Source organism: Ipomoea nil, unplaced genomic scaffold (genome assembly GCF_001879475.1).
Source record: "Ipomoea nil cultivar Tokyo-kokei standard unplaced genomic scaffold, Asagao_1.1 scaffold2845, whole genome shotgun sequence".
Classification (NCBI taxonomy): domain Eukaryota; kingdom Viridiplantae; phylum Streptophyta; class Magnoliopsida; order Solanales; family Convolvulaceae; genus Ipomoea; species Ipomoea nil.
Genome location: NW_017619273.1, coordinates 5,381,204 through 5,402,355, shown reverse-complemented (window position 1 = coordinate 5,402,355; position 21,152 = coordinate 5,381,204). Strand labels below are relative to the sequence as shown.

The 21,152-nt window shown below is 33.7% G+C and overlaps 2 protein-coding genes and 1 non-coding gene across 3 annotated transcripts; 2 read left to right on the top strand and 1 right to left on the bottom strand.

The window, feature by feature from the left end:
* The first annotated feature begins 2,075 nt into the window (after window positions 1-2,075).
* Window positions 2,076-4,818, top strand: LOC109159881 (CASP-like protein 5C1). The gene is made up of 4 exons (XM_019307991.1): window positions 2,076-2,185; window positions 3,147-3,279; window positions 3,379-3,527; window positions 4,758-4,818. Exons 1-4 carry the CDS (start codon window positions 2,076-2,078, stop codon window positions 4,816-4,818), a joined length of 453 nt encoding a protein of 150 aa, XP_019163536.1.
* A 1,184-nt stretch (window positions 4,819-6,002) lies between these two features.
* Window positions 6,003-6,076, top strand: TRNAI-AAU. Its single transcript has one exon. It is a non-coding gene; the product is annotated as a tRNA-Ile (tRNA).
* Window positions 6,077-17,045: 10,969 nt separating this feature from the next.
* LOC109159982 (GDSL esterase/lipase At1g71691-like) lies at window positions 17,046-20,431 on the bottom strand. The gene is made up of 5 exons (XM_019308103.1): window positions 20,095-20,431; window positions 19,342-19,466; window positions 18,457-18,696; window positions 17,503-17,752; window positions 17,046-17,414 (listed from the first exon to the last, which is right to left on the bottom strand). Exons 1-5 carry the CDS (start codon window positions 20,384-20,386, stop codon window positions 17,194-17,196), a joined length of 1,128 nt encoding a protein of 375 aa, XP_019163648.1. The 5' UTR covers window positions 20,387-20,431; the 3' UTR covers window positions 17,046-17,193.
* Window positions 20,432-21,152: the final 721 nt, after the last annotated feature.

Sequence of the window (21,152 nt, the reverse complement as noted above, 5' to 3'; positions counted from 1 at the left end):
GTGAAAACAAAAATTCTGACTAAGGCTCTAGCTTAGGATGGCAACGGGGTGGGGAGTATATTCCCCGTCTCCGTCTCTGATAGAAAATTGAAAATAGTTCCCATGTCTATTCCGATGGGGAATTAGGGGGACGGAAATTTCCCATCCTCAATCAACTCTTAATCAAAATCTTAAACTAGTGTAATTTTTAATTTTAAAAATTTAATATATTATTTATTATTTTTAATTATAATAATTATTCGGGGACAGGGCGAGGCGGGGATGCATCCCGTCCCCGACGAGGAATTATTACATACATTTTTCGTTCCTGCCCCGTTTCTCGAATTTTTTTTTACATTCCCGTTCCCGTCCTCGACGTTGGAATTACATCTCTTATTTACTATTCATTAATCAAGCTATTTCTTATTTACTTATTTTCTTATTATTTTTAAATTTGATTTTTTGTATTTAGTAGTATTTTTAATGTAATTTCTAAGTATAAATTTTATATACTAATACAAAAAAAAATTATTAAAAATTAAATTGTAAATAACTTCAAGTAAGGATTGTTAATTGAATTAGATACATAAAATGAGACAAAATGAAGACTTGTTAATTGAATCAGATACATAAAATGAGACAAAATTAGTACTTCTTAATCTCCATGAACTGGTTCCCTATGCAAATAATAAAATGGGACAAAATGAGTATGTACTTCTTAAATCTATGAATTGGTTCACAATGCAAATCATTATAACTGAACCAAATACATTATGACTCTGTTTGGTAAAATATTAGCCTATTAGTCAATTTTGGCTTATTTGGCTCCTATTAATTGTTTGAGTTGTTTTAAAAATCAAAGTGTTTGATTAATTAGCTTTTTGTAATCTCCAAATACTAAAATTCAAAAAGCTACTCAAAGTAACTTTTTCAATTACCTTTTTGAGAAAAGAAATTATTCCAAACAGTTATCAACTAACAACTAATTTATCAAACACCTTTTTACAATTAGCTAATATTATCAACTAGTTATACCCTATAATTAATCCAATCAGCAATAGCTAATTTGAAATGGAATGAGTACTTCTTAATCACAATGAACTGGTTCACAATACAAATACTTATTAATTGAATTAGACACATATACATATACATAAGATGGGATAATCGAAATGAGTACATCTTAAAAAGTTACCATGATCATACAGCTACTAACAACTATATATATATAGGTAATATGTTTTGTACTTGTTACATCCACAGGTTGCAGAGAACACTACCAAACATCAGTATATAACACACAAAGGCTACTGCAGCTGAGATATATTTTAATTTGTGACGTATTACATGTGTATGTTGAATTAACTTCCCATCCATTTGTTTTTGGGCGAGAACCGCCGGCGCACGTCACCCGCACGGCCACACCCACCTTGGAAAATTCCTGGAAAAGATAGTAATGCTCTGATCAAAACCCCTCTGATCTGCAGTTCTCAAACTCAATCTAGATTTGGTTCAAGGGAGTAAGTATGTTATAACTTAATTGTGTTCTTGTTGTCATCTAACCGCCGGCGCACGTCACCCGCACGGGCGCACCGCGGGATTTCTCCCTGGCAGCGCCGCTCATTTTCAAGCCAATGCCGCCATCTCTTTCTTTCCAGGCCACGGAGGCAGTTCTCACTTCTCAGTCGAGCATTACTACGGGTGGTTGATTGGTGGGGGTGTACGGTGCATTGCGTCTACCTGCGTTCTTGCTGGCGTGTTCTTCGGAAACGTTTACGTTTTTTTTTTTTTTTTTTGGCTGATGAATGTTGAAAAATTTTCCGGAATGTGTAAATGTGGGCGGTTGGCGGATGGGAGAAAAATTTATGGCGTTGTGTCATGTGTGTGTGTTTTTTCGGAGTTAACTTGCAACCATATCCGAGTTTCATTTATCGCAACTTAATTAGCTTTTGGAGTTTGTTGGTTGAGGGGAAGAGAGGAGCGGTTTGAATAGATTGACTCATTGACAAGAGCGTGGATTGCAGAAAGAACGAAGTAACCGAAAAGAAGAGATAGAAAAGAAGGGATTTTGGTTTGGAGATCGAAGCTAGCTAGCTATGGAGAACTTACCTGCAGGGGCAATGAGAACTGGTGCGAGTTTCTTGTTGAGAGTGAGTCAGGTCGTCTGCTCCGTCGCCGCCGTGCTATTCATGTGCGCCGCCGCTGGGTTCTACCAATATTCATCCTTTCGGTACCGCCATACCTTCATATATACATACACACCGTTTTGCTTGAATGGGTTTTTTCATTTCTCTGTTTTCTTGCTAATTAAGAAGGGTGTTTTAAATGAGCTCTCTTCATGGGAAGAATTTTAGGATAACTTAGGTTCGATTCTTACAAGTAATGATTCTTCGGGTCAACTCCTAGCTTTGAACGGGGATTACTCGGGTGGATCTGGACCGTTAAACGGACAAAGAAAGATTCGGACGACCTCGTGGTTTACACCTAAAAAAAGAGGGTATTTAATTTGTCTGTTATGTGTTTTGTTAGTAACTAGGGAAACCGGCAGTGTGTGCACAGGGTAAACAATTCTAGGTTGCCTATAGCTGGCCTGACCAATTTGACTGAGGTTACCCCATTGCATGTTTGATCTTGGTTTTGGTTGTCAAATTTCTTGGAGATAATTGCTCTATATATTCTCTCTATCTGTGCATGTATTGGATCTTTCTGCTGAGTGTTCACTAATGGGGTATGTATCAAGATTAGTTCATAATTACTAAGCTATAGTGAATTCAATCACTACTGGAAATCTCGCTGTTTCCATCTAACTATAATGTTGGACGGTATTTTAATAAAAATCTCAACTTTCTGTCACTAAAGATAGGTTGATGGAAAGTTGGTACTTAATTGATAGTTAGTTTGTGTTGTACGTAGTGTTGAAGAGGGACTATATAGAAGTTTGAATTGAAAAGAAATTGAAAGAAGAGGTTAATGCATGCATGAGAGTATCATAGTAAAGTTTGAACTTTTTTGTTGTTGTTTCAAGTGGAATAAAAAAATTGGGCAATTCAAATTAAAAACCTTGATTTACTATGGGGTTATGCACTATTTCATATCATTTTTGGTCAGTTGCATATATAAAACATTTGTAATTGATTTAATTTCCTTCTATATATGATTGCTTGCAGGCTTCTGGTCATTGTGATGGGGGCGCTGATACCCTGGAGCGTCACGATGGCAGTTGTAGACGCTTTCCTCGTCTTCATCCGGGCTCTAGCTCCCCGACCAAGGGTAATTCTGATGGTCGTTATAATCGATTGGGTAAGTGTATTCATTACTAGCAAATTAAATGACAGTTGATGAACACTAACCCCGGTTTTTGGTGAGTACGTTATAACGTTTCCTGTTCTATATCAACAGATACTCGCAATGCTGTCGCTTGCTGCTTCCTGTGCAGCAGCTAGCACAGCAGATTTCCTGTATCCCCGCCACGACAGCTCCAACGATACAACATCGTGGAGCCCTCATTGCATCTCGGCTGTTGTAACCTTGCTGTGTTTTGCATCAATGTGTGGCAATGCTCTCTCCAATATATGGATCCTTCCTAAGCTTTAACTGTCATAGAATGCATTGTCTGTTATTGGAACATTGACAGTACTTAATGATGTGCTAAACCTGTGCATGTTCTATGTTAATGATGTTTTTCGCGGTTTTGAAAGATTGTTTCATCACTGCCATCCTTAGAAATGTGTTATATATGCATTGTTGGTTTAACCATTTATGTAAACAAATCAATGTGTTGATAGAATCTGGTTCTAAACAATCGTCATATACTATTTATTTACTATGTCAGTTACATATACTTTACTTAGCGAACCGACATATATATATATGCAAAAAAATCGATGTATGGTAGTATCTATTTTCTGTAGTAGTGTGACCGTACTTAACTATTTACATATTCTAGCTCTGCCCATATATTGCTTATCATTTATGATTGTGATGTGAACCATGTAGAAATTAAAATTTAAGCCGGAAGGGCATAAATAACAATTGTATTTAACCAAATAACAAGTTGAGCATGTAGGGTTCAAACATAGGTGTTGAGGTTGGGAGGTTAGAGTAAAGACCTAGTTAACACCAACGAACATCCTCTGACTATGTTATTTAGTACCGTCACATTTAATCCTCAACTTTTTTATTCATCATCGTCAATACATCCTCCTATTACAAGTTTCCTTTGTCTTAGCTCATTTTCTCAAGAGTATTTTTTTGTCATTTTACATTGTACCTTATATAACCCTTCTTCCTTCTCAAAGATATTTGTCGTTTTTAGGGACGACAATTTACCCCGTTCTTGACGGGGATATCCCTCCGCGGCCCACTCTGTCCTCAAATAATTAGTATAATTAATATATATATTAAATTAAGACTTAAGTTTTTAGTTTTTAAAATTAAAAATTAAACTAATTTAAAATTTTGATTAAGAATTGACCAGGGACAAGGAATCCCGTCCTAGTCTAATTCTCCGCGAAAACAGAGATGTAGACTATTTTTAATTCCCCTCCGGGAATAGGGATGGAGACAGGGTCAGAGTTTCGGGGACGGGAACATGGAGTATACTCCCCACCCCCGCTCCGCCCTGTTGTCATCCCTAGACTCATTCTTTCGTGCAGCAACTGATGAGAAACCCAAAGCCCTTCCATTGCATAAGCACGCATAATGATCATATTACAACCATTTGATTCGAATCCCATGATTTCAATTACTGCGTTAATCCTATTATGTTCTTGATTCAGGTCAGAAGTTCTTAGGAGAGATTCTGTTGGTATTTTTCGGAAGAAGAAGAAGAAGCTCTGATCTAAAATCGATTAAGAAGTTGGAAAATTCCTGGAAAAGAGAGTAATGCTCTGATCAAAACCCCTCTGCAATATAATTCTCAAACTCAATCGAGATTTGGCTCAAGGTAAGTATATTATAACTTGTGTTCTTGTTGTCATCTAACATTCTCTTCTTGATCTCAAAGGACGTACGCTAATATTAACTCAGTAAATTAAAGACCACTAGACTTAACAGTGTTCCTCCCTAACAATGAGTGATTGTCATGTCTCGATCAACCTCATCTGACCCACCCACTAGCTTGTTGTCACCACTCGGTACCCTTCTCTTTAGCTAACTTTTAGCCCCTTCTACTTGCATAAGGGACATGGTAGACTAGCTAGCTGGCCGGAGTAAGGTCAAGTGTAGTTGTGCACTTGTAGGTTAAGGCCGAGGTTTGAGTTTCAATAATTGTGCCTATTTCACTTTTTAACTTGACTATACAATCGAGGTTTGAGTTTCAATAATTGTGCCTATTTCACTTTTTAACTTGACTATACAATCTTTTATATCTGCACTGACCAAATTATCATTCAGCCTAAACCCCATGACTTCATCAACATATATGTTTTGCATGACTTCAAAATTTCTTGGTCCATAGTTAAAATCCCCAATTCTTATACCATGGACCATAGTTCATAATGCATTGTAGACTCTGATGCATGTTTATATGCTTTATGTTGTGAGTTTTTGTGTTATAAAACTTTGTACTTTAAGAATATGAATTTTGTACTTGAAACAAATTAGTAATTATGTCATATATTATAAATGTTTGTTTTGTGTTATGAAATTCTGTACTTCACGAAAATAAATTATGTATCTCGTCATTTTGATCAAGAGTCTATAATGCTATGCAAACTTGGTCCATGATATAAATTGCCTAAAATCATTTTATATATCAAACTAATAAATAGTATTAGAAAGCTAGTAATAGTACTTTCTTCATGCCTGAAATAAATAAGCAAATCCTTGATGTCTAATCATAAATGACTGCAAATTTTTGTTTTCACTTAAAAAACAATAGTTAAAATACACATTTGATGCATATTGAACAGAAAAGATAGAAAATAACCCAGATTACCATCGGCCGCGAAGAGTTTGAACATCATAAACAAATCATATATAATCACATACATATAAATAAAAAATAAGATTTATAACAGTTTGGCCTATTAGCTCAGCTGGTTAGAGTGTTGTGCTAATAACGTGAAGGTCGCAGGTTCGAGACCTGCATGGGCCATTTATTTTTGATTCATTACTGTCCAAGTCCGCGTCTTACTAAAGTAAGATAAAATAAACCCTAAACCAAATGCAATCGTAATCTTAATTATATTAAAGGTTTAAATTAAACAATTAAACTAACATTATGGCATGACTCTCCCATATAGAAGGTTATAAAATCAAATCTCGGTGAAGGTAGTGTAAAATCGAGTCTCAGTGGAAGGCAATGTAAAATCGAGTCTCAGTGGAAGCAATGTTGACTCTTTGTAGTTTGTGAAAAAATATAATCAAGTCTTAGTGGAGTATAGATGAACAGATACTACAATGTAATAGAGTCAGTAGTACTCCCAAAAAAAAAAAAAAAAAAAAAAAAAAAAACTAACATTTGGCACGACTTTAAATAATACATTATACAAAAATTTGAAAAGCTAATGCAATCTGAAATATTTTATTAAACCCTATATAACCCAACTTTTAATTATAGATTAATTCTGTTAGTTTTCCCAAAATATATTTCAAGTTTGCATTTCTTTTATATTGAAAATTTGAAATACATGTCCAAATTAAATTTTCTCCTGATATATAAAATACAAACATTATTTAAAATATAATTATTTTTAATGGGTATAATTTATATACTATTTAGTTGTAATCATGTAAATGTCTTTATTCTTTTTTTTGAAAACTAAATGTCTTATTCAATTTAATATTACATTTATTTTTAGTGAAATTTACTCAAGTAAGATATTTGGGAGAATAAATTTACTCTTTTAATTTTATGCTTAGCCCTAAATTAATCAATAAATAAAGAATACATTTTCCCTCATAAGTATTATATCTACTATACTAATAAGAACCCAAAAGAGTTAGGCCTATAATGGATAAAAAAAATGACGGTCAAATTTTTTTAATCAAATGAATGGCTCAAATTGATCAGATTTTAATTTTTCTTTAAGATTTCTTAATTTATCGTTAATGAATATGATTATCCGTTAAATTTTCCGTTGAATATTATCTTTTCCGTTAATTTCTGTTAGTTCACCGTTAATTTACTCATTGATTTCAATAAGAAATATCTTAGGTTCGAACATTATTCCAATCAAAGTTGGCATAATTAGTAATATATTTTACTCTTATTAAATTAGTAGTATTGGGACTCGGTCCCCCTGACTCTATTTTGGTTTATCTCTAAATATAACCGCGTTGGTTGCTTTAAAAAAAATTAAATAATAATTTAGTAGCTACAACAAAAAATAATACATATGCATTTCTTTAATTTAGAATTATGTGTCTACAATGCCTTTTTTCAAAAAAAAATTATTCATTATCAATAAATTAAATAAGAGAAATAATTTCATTAGTTATATTGTCTTTATTTTTCTCCAATATAAAAATTCTTTACATTCAAATTCATCAATTGATTATATTCGTTACATTGTCCCTACAGTGTCTTTATTAAAAAAATTTTATTCATTATCAATAAATTAATTAAGAGAAATAATTTTATCAGTTATATTGTCTTTATATTTCTCCAATGTAAAAATACTTTACACTAAAATTCATCAATTAATTATATTCACTACATTGTCTCTTTTTTTTTGGTGCACTATTTTTTTAAATTAAATATCAATGTTATAATACAAAATAATGCTATATATTTATTTACCAAGTATTTTATTAATACCATGAAAAAATTAAAAAAAATATAATTAATAAAGTCAATCATATTAACTATGGGATTTGTTGACAAAGAGAGTATTCAAATCATACAACAAATTGAAGTGGGAACTAACTCGCAATGTCCTTGTTTGACAATCAGCAATTAGCGGATTTGACCAGCGAATTATATCAACGGTTGGTAAAAAAATATTTAAAAAAAAATTAGTTGTTTAGATTAACATGTAAAATGACCTAAGAGTATACATAATAATAATAATAATAATAATAATAATAATAATAATAATAATAATAATAATAATAATAATAATAATAATAATAATAATAATAATAATAATAATAATAATAATTTTTTTAAAAATATATATAATTAAGCCAATCATATTAACTACTTGGGGGTTTATTGACAAAAAGAGTATTCAAATCACACGACAAATTGAAGTGAAAAACTACCTCGCAATGTCCTTGTTTGTCAATCAGCAGTTAGCTCTTCAATATTAGTATATATTTAATATTTTATGCCCTAATTTTTATTTGCTCTCCCTTATGTCTCGTATTTGGTTTCAACCATACCAATACAATTATAATATTGACAATTATAATCAATCTTGACTATATTATCTTGCATTTGTAAACTTAGAATTACATATTTAAATACGCAAATTCAACATTCAATAATTATCTATGCATGAACAATTCCAATACAATCTTGCATTAATATACTTTAAAGTACTTATTTAAAAAAAAAAAAAAAAAAAACATTGGGCATTATCCCAATCGCGCAATGCGCGTAAAAACTAGTATTCCCTTATAAGTAACAAACACTTTATTCTTGATTAGTATTACATTTTCCAGTATAAGTATTACATTTCATATTGACCCGACTTGTCTCACGGAAAAAGATCCGTGAGACGTCTAACTCAAGTTTTTGTCATAAATAAATAGATAAATGGTTAAAGGTTAAATACTTCTCCACGCTATTTCAAGAAAACAATTCAGCCCTTGAACTATATATAGAAGCTTTAAAAACACATCGAACACAACAAAGAAAGTGAAATTGCTACTTTTTTCCTGTAACCTTCCAAACAGTTTTGATATGATAATTTATGTAGAATTTACAGAGATAGCTTGAAACATGTACCATTCACCAATTCACGGCCAAAAAATTTGTTATTGTTTATTTGAACTTTGGAGATAGTAGGTTAGTAGGATTTTGATGGCTTCGTTTTAAAGATTGCACTTATATTTTTTTGTAAGATCTCATTTATTTACAAAAAGGGACCATAAAAAAAAAAAAAAAATTTAAAAAAGGGGCCTAGATGGAATGAAGTTATCTGTAAGATTTGTGAAAGCTTCCTGTAAATTAAATTATTTCTTGGTACTCTCTTTATCTTATTTTACTTCATGTGGCTCAATCTCATGACCTCCTATATGGAAGAGACAATACATGTCATCTGAGCACAATGTGTTTAGTTTGTATTTAGTACGGAGTAGTATTTTTAATGTAATTTCTAAGTATATAAATTTTATATACTAATACAAAAACAAAAAAAACAAAAAAAAAAACTTAATATTATGAAAAATTAAATTGTAAATAACTTCAATTAAGGCTTGTTAATTGAATCAGATACATAAAATGAGACAAAATGAAGGCTTGTTAATTGAATCAGATACATAAAATGGGGCAAAGAGTACTTCTTATTCTCCATGAACTGGTTCCCTATGCAAATAATAAAATGGGACATAATGAGTATGTACTTCTTAATATCTATGAAGTGGTTCACAATGCAAATCATTGTTAATTGAACCAAATACATAATATGAAACAGAATGAGTACTTGTTAATTAATCACTATAAACTGGTTCACAATGTAAATACTTGTTAATTAAACTATACACATATACATAAGATGGGATGGAATGAGTACTTCTTAAAAAATTAGCATGATCATACAGCTAATACCAACTATATATATGTTTTGTATTTGTTACATTCACAGGTTGCAGAGAACACTGCCAAACATCAGTATATAACACACAAATTAAGGCTGCTGCAGCTGAGATATATTTTAATTTGTGAGGTATTACATATATTTTGTGAGGTATATATATTACATGTTGAATTAACTTCCATTTGTTTTTGGGCGAGAACCGCCGGCGCACGTCACCTGCACGGCCACACCCACCTTGTAGACTTTTATTGCTATATATTTTGTGAACCAATATTCATCCTTTTGGTACCTACATACCTTCATGTGAACCAGATTCACCGCAAAGGACAAGGAAGGACTTCTATATATGCACTTTAAGGCTAAGTACTCTGCCCGTATAGCTTCCACAAGCTGATTAAATTAAACGACATAGCACTACCCGGCCGGTTCGCATATTTTCATCTCCAAAGTGGAACCTTTTGGCAGAAGAACTCCAAAACTAAATATTATATTTGACCTCTCTGAACAACCGCTCCTATATATCTTCATCCTCCATGCTGCAAGTCCTGACAGCCTGGTGTTGCTTCCTTTTCGCCATTTCTGAGTAAACTAGCTTGCTTCTTATAATAATAACCACCACATCGCTAATCCTCTTTTTGGGCGGTTCAGATCAGAGTAAACATCTTACAAAGGCCTTTTGCGGACTCCATTTGGAGAAGGAGTTCTTAAGTCCATCTCATCTGCGCCTTCAACTACACCCAGGGACGGAGGGAGAGGGGGGCAGGGGGCGGCTGCCCCTCACCCCACTCCCACCCCATATATAGTATTTGTATGTATATATGTATATATAGTACATGTTTTAGTATTAGTATAAAAAAAAATTATAAAATGTTAATAAGAAGTGAGTTAGAGTAGGTGATAGAGCACATCTTTAGTAATAATAATGAGGTTAATGGTTCCAATCTTAGCATTAACATAGTTTTAAAATTCTTTTTTAATAGCTTTTTTAATATTACACACACTCTATAATAAGACTTGTAATTTATAATGTGTTTTCTATTCAAATTATTTTATTAATTATGTTTCATATTTTGTTATGAATATTTTTATAAAGTTTTGATGTGTTTTATTTTCGTCCATATCCAACAATATTTACAATTATATTTTTTAAGTAGTTTATTTATTTATTTTTAAATTATCTCTTTTGTTTTAATGTTTCGCCTTTTCTGGAAAAATTTTCTGAATCCGTCTGTACTGTTTCGCCCCTCCCCCCCCCCCCCCCCCCCCCCCCCCCCCCCCCCCCTCAACCGAATTTCTGGCTCCGTCCCTGACTACACCTCCACTTTCCTCTCTGAACAACACAAGAAAATACATAAAAGCGAGGGAGTTGGTGAGCACGATCCCGTTCCCAGGTACTAAGTATATATGTTATAACTTAATTGTCATCTAACCGCCGCCGCACGTCACCCGCACGGCCGCACCGCTGGATTTCTCCCTGCCGCCGCCACTCACAATTCAAATCATTGTTAACGATCCAAAGAACAAATTGCATTTTTGGTCCTGTGACTATTAGGGTACTGATAATTTGAGTACGTGACTTTCAAAACTCTCAATTTAAACCTTTAACTACGCAATTATTAGAAGATTTGGACATGCCGGCCAATTTTGGCCGAAAAAATGTAATTCTTTTAAAATTATTTATTTATAAGGACAAAATGGTCATTTAACGTCATTTCTTCTTCTTCTTCTTGCGTCTGCGTCTGCGGAATTCACTCCCTGGATCAGATCATCAGCGGAATCTGGTTTCCCATGATAACCCGGCACAAATGGCAACCCTAGATTCTACGCTAATCCAGAATTGAACAACATCTTGAAATTAGAACTTTGAAAATCGCAACTAAGAATGCAATCCATAACACAATTACATATGAAACAAACAAAAAATCAAGAACTCAATCTTATAATTCCTCTACTTTCTCAGTGCAAATGCACTGTGATTTTCATAAAACAGAAATTTTCATTTGTGCTCTAAGAATCCGAACAGGAAACTAAAGCAACTAGAGAAGTAATTACCAAGATAATCAACAGCGATTCGTCCATTGGAGAAGCGGCCAGTAGGTTGGCGAGTGTCGAAATCCCATCCGTAAAGAAGCCTATCGGCCCGAGCAAAGTTGCCGAGAAAAGTGTGGTTTCCACAGTTGACGGAGGAGTCTCCGATCACGAACAAAGTCGGAACCAGTGGCGGAGAAGAAGGAGGAGAGTTGGGAGACGGAGCAGGAGCAGGGGCAGGGGCAGTGTTGAAGAAACCTTGAGCACATCCGAGAGGCAGAATAATCAGCAAAGTTGCGACAAAAGCCATGGATGTGCCTGTGGCTTCAGAGAGAAGTAGACACAGCAGACGCAGACGCAAGAAGAAGAAGAAATGACGTTAAATGACTATTTTGCCCTTATAAATAAATAATTTTAAAAGAATTACATTTTTCTGGCCAAAATTGGCCGGCAATTTGGCAAACAAGACCAAATCTACTAATAATTGCGTAGTTAAAGGTTTAAATTGAGAGTTTTGAAAGTCACGTACTCAAATTATCAGTACCCTAATAGTCACAGGACCAAAAGTGCAATTTGTTCATGATCCAAATACATAATGACCCTGTTTGGTAAAAAATTGGCCTATAAGTCAATTTTGGCTTATTTGATCACTATTAATTGTTTGATTTAGTTAAAATATCAATATAAATGTTTGGTTAATTAGCTTTTTGTAACTTCAAAAAGTTAAAATTTAAAAAGCTACTCCAAACAATTTTTTCAATTAGCTTTTTGAAAAAAGAAATTATGCCAAATAACTATCAGCTAACAGCTAATTTACCACACTTTTCTACAATTAGCTAATGTTATCAACTATTCATACCTTCTAATTAACACAATTAGCTAACAGCAAACAGCTAACAGCTAACAGCCATTTTACCAAACAGGGTCAATATGAAATCGAATTAGTACTTCTTAATCACTATGAACTGATGATTCACAATACAAATCTTTGTTAATTGAATTAGACACATACACATGAAACAAATGAGTACTTCTTAATCTGATCTCTATATATGAACTTGTTGACAATAAAAATCTTTGAATTCCACATATTGCAAAATTCTTAATTGAAAAGTTACCATGATCATACAGTTACTACCAACTATATATATATATATATATATATATATATATATATATATATATATATATATATATATATAGCTAATATGTTTTGTATTTGTTACATCCACAGGTTGCAAAGAACAGTGCCAAACATGAGTACATAACACACAAATTAAAGGCTGCTGCAGCTGAGATATATTTTGGGCGAGAACCGCCGGCGCACGTCACCCGCACGGCCGCACCCACCTTTGTAGACTTCTCAGTGGAGCATTATTAGGCCGGGGTGGTTGATTGCTGTGGATGTACGTTCTTGCTGCTGTGTTAGTTCTTTGGAAACGTTTATGGTTTTTTGAGTTTGTTGGTTGAGGGGAAGAGAGGAAAGGAGTGATTTTAATAGATATGATGAGGGCGTGGAAAATATAGAATTCAGATAGGACAAACTAACCCAAAAGAAGGGATTTTGGTTGCAGATGGAAGCTAGCTAGCTATGGAGAAGTTACCTGCAGGGGCAATGGGGACAGGTGCGAGTTTCGTGTTGAGACTGACTCAGCTCATCTACTCCGTCGCCGCCGTGCTATTCATGTGCTCCGCCGCTGGCTTCTACCAATATTCATCCTTTCGGTACCGCCATACCTTCATATATACATACATACCCTTTTGCTTGAATGAGTTTTTTCATTTCTCTGTTCTCTTGCTAATTAAGAAGGGTCTTTAATTTGTCTGTTCATCAATTGCATCAACTATACAGATAGATGATTATTCATTTTGTCAATAAAAATATTCCAAGTGAACCAATTGAAAAGTCAGTTGTGCAAAAAAGTTAAATGATGCATGGTAATTAGTATTTAGTATTGTGTTTAAATTTTGAATTGCTATTTTGTTATATAATGTTTAGAGTTTGGATTTGGATTATGTGATTATGTATTGTTTAATTTGGTAGTATGTTCGAAAAATATGAAAATGTTGAAATTTGGGAATCTTAAACCGAACCGAATTAAACCTGAAACGAAATCGAACCGTACTCTAAAATTAAACCGAATGGTTTAACTTTTTTAAAAGCCGTGGGATTCCCCATCCCCAATCAACTCTTAATCAAAATCTTAAATTAGTGTAATTTTTAATTTTATATATATATATATATATATATATATATAAATACTTCAAAGTATATCAATGCAATATTATATAATAGATGTTCATGCATAGGTAATTGAAGGTTAAATTTGTTTAGTTAAATCAATAATTCAAAGTATATGAATGCAAGATAATATAGGAGATGTTGATTATAATTGTCACTAAAATAAATGTTTACAACTTTGTAATAAGGCTAGTCAAAATACTTAGTCTAAAAATGATAGTCTAAATAAATACTACTTTTGGATTGAATTTCTCTAAGTTTCTTAATTATATTCTCTTTTGGGTAGCATTGTCATTGTCTTCATGCTCAGTACTTGTCTTCTTCTTTTTTTATTGGTAGTATGTCATGTGCAATTTAGTAATCGGTGGTAGCATAGAGAGCAACGACATGCAATGGGATTATGGTGTAGGAAGTTGTAGATTTTCCTTGTGTATATGATTGAGATCTTAGGTGTACTATGAACTTTTTATATTGCAAGCGCCTGTTGATATTTGACAGTGGTAATTTTTTCCCCATACATGTTTCATGTTTTGTGAGATGTGTCGTATATTTTAGGATGTCATGTGTATATTTTAATTAAATTTATTATTATTATTATTATTATTATTATTATTATTATTATTATTATTATTATCCTAAGCATTTGACCCTTAAAAAAAAACTAAGTAGAATGAACTATTTCAAATTTTCATGTATTGCGTTCTTATAGAACTTTCTAGTTGTCCATCCTTCTACATTTTTTTGAGTAATTATAAATTTAAATTTTATTTTTTTAAAACAAAAGTTTAAAATTGTTGTCGATTTGGTAAGTTTGTGGAGATTCAGTTTGATCAGAAAGGAAGGATTTCATGGTCAAATGCTTCTTTTTTTTTTTTTAAGGGTCAAATGATTAGTAGGATAATAATTAAAAAAATAAATAAATTAAAATATACACATGGCATCCTGCTAAAAATACTAATTGTACTTTTTTTTCAAGTTCATGGATTAATTTGGAGCTTATTCGAGTTCGATGGCTTAATTGTTATCCCCAAATAGTTCAATGACCTATTTGTACCTTTTCTCAAAATTAAATTGTAAATAACTTCAGGCTTGTTAATTGAATCATATGCATAAAATGAGACAAAATGAAGACTTGTTAATTGAATCGGATACATAAAATGAGACAAAATGAGTACTTCTTAATCTCCATGAACTGGTTCCCTATGCAAATAATAAAATTGGACAAAATGAGTATGTACTTCTTAATATCTATGAACTGGTTCACAATGCAAATCATTGTTGACTGAACCAAATACATAATATGAAACAAAATGCATGAGTACTTCTTAATTAATGGTTTACAATGTAAATACTCCCTCCGTCCCGAATTGGTTGTCTCATTTGCTTTTTGCACGTTTTTTAAGGAATTAAAGTAAATGTTATATATTTTCCAATTATGCCCTTCACTTTTTCACTTTTGGAAATAAAAGCAAAAGTCATAAGGGTAATTTGGGAAAAAGTAGAATGATGGTGATGTTCAATTTTGGAAAGAGGACAACATTTTGGGACAAACTAAAAAGGAAAGTAAGACATGCAAAATGGGACAGAGGGAGTACTTGTTAATTGAACTAGACATATCATATACATAAGATTGGATGGAATGAATACTTCTTCAAAAGTTAGCATGATCATACAGCTACTAACAACTATATATATACATATATATAGGTAATATGTTTTGTATTTGTTACATCCACAGGTTGCAGAGAACACTGCCAAACATCAGTATATAACACACAAAGGCTGCAGCAGCTGAGATGTATTTTATGAGCTGAGGTATTAAATTAGATGTTGAATTAAGTTCCATTTGGTTTTGGGCGAGTTGAGAACTGCCGGCGCACGTCACCCGCACGGCGGCACCCACCTTTGTAGACTTCTGAGTGGAGCATTATATTATTAGGCTGGGGTGGTTGATTGCTGGGGGTGTACGTTCTTGCTGCTGTGTTACTTCTTTCGAAACATTTAGGTTTTTTGAATTTGTTGGTTGAGGGGAAGAGAGGAAAGGAGCGAATTGAATCGATATGACGAGAGCGTGGAATATATAGAATGCAGGTAGGACAAACTAAACGAAAAGAAGGGATTTTGGTTTGGAGATCGAAGCTAGCTAGCTATGGAGAACTTACCTGCAGGGGCAATGGGAACTGGTGCGAGTTTCGTGTTGAGACTGACTCAGGTCGTCTTCTCCGTCGCCGCCGTGTTGTTCATGGGTCCTACCAATATTCATCCTTTCGGTACCGGCCTACCTTCATATATACATACCCTTTTGCTTGAATGGGTTTTTTCATTTCTCTGTTTTTTTGCTAATTAAGAAGGGTGTTTAATTGGGAAACTGCAGGAATTAACTAAGAATTGACTGAGGATGGGGAATCCCGTCCTAGCTTAATTCCTCACGGAAATAGAGATGGAGACTATTTTTAATTTTCAGTCGGGAATGAGGATGAGGACGGGATCAGGGTTTTGGGAACGGGGACGGGGCCTGTTCCCCTGTTCTTGATTCAGGTCAGAAGTTTTTAGAAGAGATTCGGTTGGTGTTTTTTCTGGAAGAAGAAGATGCTATGATCTAAAATCAATTAAGAAGTTGGAAAATTCATCTAAAATCTTGTTGTCATTTAACATTCTCTTCTTAATCTCAAAGGACGTCCGCTAATATTAACTCAATAAATTAAAGACTACTAGACTAAGTGTCCTTTGATTATTGGATCATGTAAGAAGGGAAGGGCACCATTTAATAACGTTCATCCTAACAGTGAGTGATTGTCATGTCTTGATCAACCTCGTTCAATCCACCCACTAACTCATCATCACCCTGTACCCTTCTCTTTAGCTAACTTTTAACCGCTTCTACTTGCATAAGGGACATGGTAGACTAGCTAGTTAGAGTAAGGTGTAGCTATGCACTTGTAGGTTAGGGCCGGGATTTGAGTTTAATAGTTGTGTCTCTTTCACTTTTTGCTAATAATTCCAACTTAACTTGAACTATACAATCTTTTAGATCTGCACTAACCAAATTATCATTGAACCCAGACCCCATGACTTCATCAGCATATAGATTAAATAAATTCTTTGATATCCTACAATAATTTTATAAAATTATGAGAGCGGATATCAATAAAGTACAATACTCGAATCTTGACATGACATAACCATAGTCTAGATGGAAATTAAATAGCCAAACTTGAGCCCATTAAGTGCTTGAAATTAAAGTTGGGCTAGCTGTAGGATGGTCATAGGATAAACCAAGTAATTACTTCCATTAAAAGCCAAATTCCCAAGTAAAACGTTGACTGCAGATGTAGGGTGAAATGCATCCCAGAAAAGGTATTCCTGTCTGTTGGAACATGGCGTCTCGAATGGAAGACACGTCACCTCCCCTGAGTTCTTCCCCACCCCACAACACCCTCGGTCGAACACACTAAACCCTATACAATTAACAACTTATCATTAGAAGATTAAAAAAAAAAATTGATAATTTTAAGAATAATGGACAATATGCATATATGTACTTACCATATCTTTTGTTGTTGTTCATAATATGTTGAAACATTTTGTCAGTGTCGATGAAGACAAACTTGGCATCTGGGTGTGTGGTGCTGAATTTGTTGATCATTTGCTTCACATTGGCATTGAATGGAAGGACTGCTTGGTTCACTGACTCTAAGCATTCACCATTATCTGCTCTGGCCAGCATTGTTGGAATGCATCCCATTTTCCCTATCCCAGTCAGCACAAATTTCCTAGCTCCAAGTGTGTATAGTCTCTGCAATGTTAGGATCAAGCGATTACCATTACGTCAAAAGTATAACTCGTACTGAAAACGCACTGCCACACATTTTCGAGATCCAAGGTACCGGACTTGGCCTTTTACCAACCTCCGCTCAACAATCCTTTTAGTCACATGGTACTAGACTTGGCTCAGTCTCACAATTTCGAGAGCCAGGGTGCTGGACTTGCTTGGACAATCACCCTAGCCACATGGTGTTGGAATTGGCACCCCACACATTTCGAGAGCCAGGATGCTGGATTTGGCCCTTTACCAGCCTCCCCCAACAATCCCCTAGCCCCCATGGTGCTAGACTTGGCACCGCCACACATTTTTTAGAGCCAGGGTGTTGGGCTTGGCCCTTTACCGACCTCAGCCCAACAATCTCCTAGCCACATGATGTTGGACTTGACACCGCCACACATTTTCGAGAGTCTGGGTGTTGGACTTGGCCCTTTACTGACCTGCGCCCAACAATCCTCTAACCACATGGTGCTGGACTTAGCACTATTACACATTTTCAAGAGGTAGAGTATTGGACTTGACCATTTACCCGCCTTGGCCAACAATCCTCCTAACCACATGGTGTTAGACTTGGCCCTTAACTACCCGCCTCCACCCAACAAGCAATTATATATATTATTGTACCAAAACACATTTATAACTTCCGGTTTGAACCAATATAATAGAGATGAACTTACAGTGAGTTGCTGGGTGTATTGTTGGACCAAGGTGGAAGCAAATTGGTTAGGATCATAGAAAAAACTGGTAGGGTAACCAGGCATGAAGTAGTTGTTGAGGTAATCATTGCTACCCATTCCCACAAAGAAAATGCTCTTTGTTAAATCCTTTGCCACCACATCTGCACTCAGGTTTGCTGACAATTGATTCTTTGTTTTCTCAAAGTTGTCAATCTGCTCGTTGAATGGGATGCGCCCCATCTGAAAATTAAATAAATAAATAAATTAGGATAACATTATAACAGGAATACAAAATGTGTTGGTATAATTATTTGTAATGGTATAACTTAATACATTGTATTTAAGTTTTGTACATACATTTATAATTTTTTTCCCCAATTTTACCTTTCAATAGGTTATGTAAGTGTTATGGTAAGAAACTAGCTTCCGGGATTCAAGTTATATTATTAATTTATTAGTACCGTTTATTATTGAGTTACGTAAAATGTTTCACAGACAGGTCAAATCTAAGATACTTGTTGTTATTTATGATAGAAATCATAATGTGTGTGTGTGAAATTATAATACTATTTAGGGTAAAATAATTGTTATTAATGATAAATATTATAATATTTATAAATTATAATTGAAATTGTGATACATACAAAATATCATTCTAATGTAAATATTGTACTCTGTAATATATTTATATATGAAATATTACTTGTGAAAGAAATTGTAATACTTATTATAAGAAATTTAATATCAATTACAAATAAATCGTTGCTTACGATAGATATTGTAATACTTTTCTGTGAAATTGTGATATTATTTACGATATAAATTAATTGTTACTAATGATAAATATTATTATTATTATTATTATGGAGAAAGAGTAGTACTTACAAAATGTTGGCCAGTAAAATCAAGAATACCAGCAGCAGCTGAGGCATAATTGACTCCATAGCGCATTTGGTCAATGCTGGGCGATTCTAAGTAGGCTGCAATCATGGGTAGTCCCAGTTGCTTTGCTGCTTGTACGTACAGTATAACTCATGGTTAGATTACAATTACGTTAATTACCATTTTACCCATAGGCTAAACAAAAGCTGCCATATATCACATTGCACTTGCTAAAATAGTTGGAATAATTTTTCTATAATCCTCTTTATTACAATGTCACTTTCAAAACATAAAAATAAAAATTGAGGGTATTTTGGTAAATCAGATCAATTGGGTTGCGAAATAAATGAAAAAGAAGACGTGGTAGAAATATCATCCATTCCCTATGTTAACAAAACGACATCGTAGAATCTCTTTTAAATAGTTATATACATGGAATTACGTAGTTAATATTACCGTAATTTGTACAACTGGCTTTTAATTTTTAATTACTTTCTAGAAAAGTAATTTAAAAAAAAAAAGTCAAATTACAAGAGTTGAAAAAACGTAATTGGTTTTGATTCTTACAAAAACGTAATAAAAATAATTATATATCAATAAAATTAAAATACTAAATAAATATTATTATTCCAATAAAATAAAATGGGTAGGACTAAAGAATCAATCAAGAGAAAATTAAAGAAAATTGATTTTCAAAAAAAAATAAAAGAAAATTACCATCTTACTTATTAAGGAGATTGAGAATGATTTACATACCAATTGAATCAACAATAGTGTAACCATTAGAGAACCGGCCAGTTGGATTGTTGTTGAAGTCAATCCCGTAAGGAAGATAATTGGCTTTGGCAAATGAAAACAAGTTGTTATTGTTGCCATTATCAATGAGCGAGTCTCCAAATATAAACATCGCGGGCACCAGTGCGTTATTACCTTCGCCACTAAACCCTAGCGTTGGTGCCTGAGCAAGAACCGGAACCGGTTCAGTTATAGCACTCACGAACACCAAAGCTAATATAAAAAGAGCAGAAAACACACTAGGATTATTCATGTTTTCTTGTGTTTTTTCTCTTTTTTTTTAGTAGAGATTATTAGTGGCGTGAAGTGTGGGGAGGGGAAGGGATTATATGGAGAGGGTTGAGGGTAATTAATTAATTAATTAATTAATTAAAGAACCATAATATTAAGGGCAACATGGAGATGAAGAGATTACGCGTTTACTTTAATTTTATGTTCTTGTCTTTATTGTTTAGTATTTAATGAATGGTTTGTGTTTAGCAGTTATCACATCTGACCATCCTTAATTAGTGGACCCTATTCACATAATCATATTCTAATTTTGACTTTGAAGTTTGAAGTGATGATGATAGTCAGATAGTGTAAAAATTACTTTTATTACATATTTTGATTGCGTGTTGCTATTTGCACCACCCTTTGACCAAAAGACATCTTGAAATTGTAAAAAGTGAAATTTTTTTAATAATTAATGGGTGGTGTAAATAGCAAAATGGGGTACATTTTGCTATTTGCACCACCTGGTCAAACTTGCAATTAATAATTTATTAATTTAATATTTAATTAATAAAAATACCTGGGTTGCCTTCTCCGGTGAGAAGGCGACCCACTGGACTGACTTCTCACCGGAGAAGGCAGCCCAGTTGCCTTCTCCGGTGAGAAGGCAGTCTGTCGCCTTCTCACCGGAGAAGGTGACGAATTTTTTTTTTTTTTTTTTTTTTTTTTTAAGCTGGGCTGCCTTCTCCGGTGAGAAGGCGGCCTGTCACCTTCCCACCGGAGAAGGTGACGGGTTTATCACCTTC

What these genes read in the sequence shown, in the direction of transcription:
- LOC109159881 (XM_019307991.1), top strand. Translation starts at nt 2,076, where the DNA reads ATGGAGAACTTACCTGCAGGGGCAATGAGAACTGGTGCGAGTTTCTTG. An exon ending in TTCATGTGCGCCGCCGCTGG is followed by an intron (nt 2,186 to 3,146) that starts GTTCTACCAATA and finishes GATTGCTTGCAG; the next exon opens with GCTTCTGGTCATTGTGATGG. An exon ending in TTGCTGTGTTTTGCATCAAT is followed by an intron (nt 3,528 to 4,757) that starts GTGTGGCAATGC and finishes TTCTTGATTCAG; the next exon opens with GTCAGAAGTTCTTAGGAGAG.
- LOC109159982 (XM_019308103.1), bottom strand. Translation starts at nt 20,386, where the DNA reads ATGAATAATCCTAGTGTGTTTTCTGCTCTTTTTATATTAGCTTTGGTG. An exon ending in ATTTTACTGGCCAACATTTT is followed by an intron (nt 18,697 to 19,341) that starts GTAAGTACTACT and finishes TTTAATTTTCAG; the next exon opens with ATGGGGCGCATCCCATTCAA. An exon ending in AATACACCCAGCAACTCACT is followed by an intron (nt 17,753 to 18,456) that starts GTAAGTTCATCT and finishes CTAACATTGCAG; the next exon opens with AGACTATACACACTTGGAGC.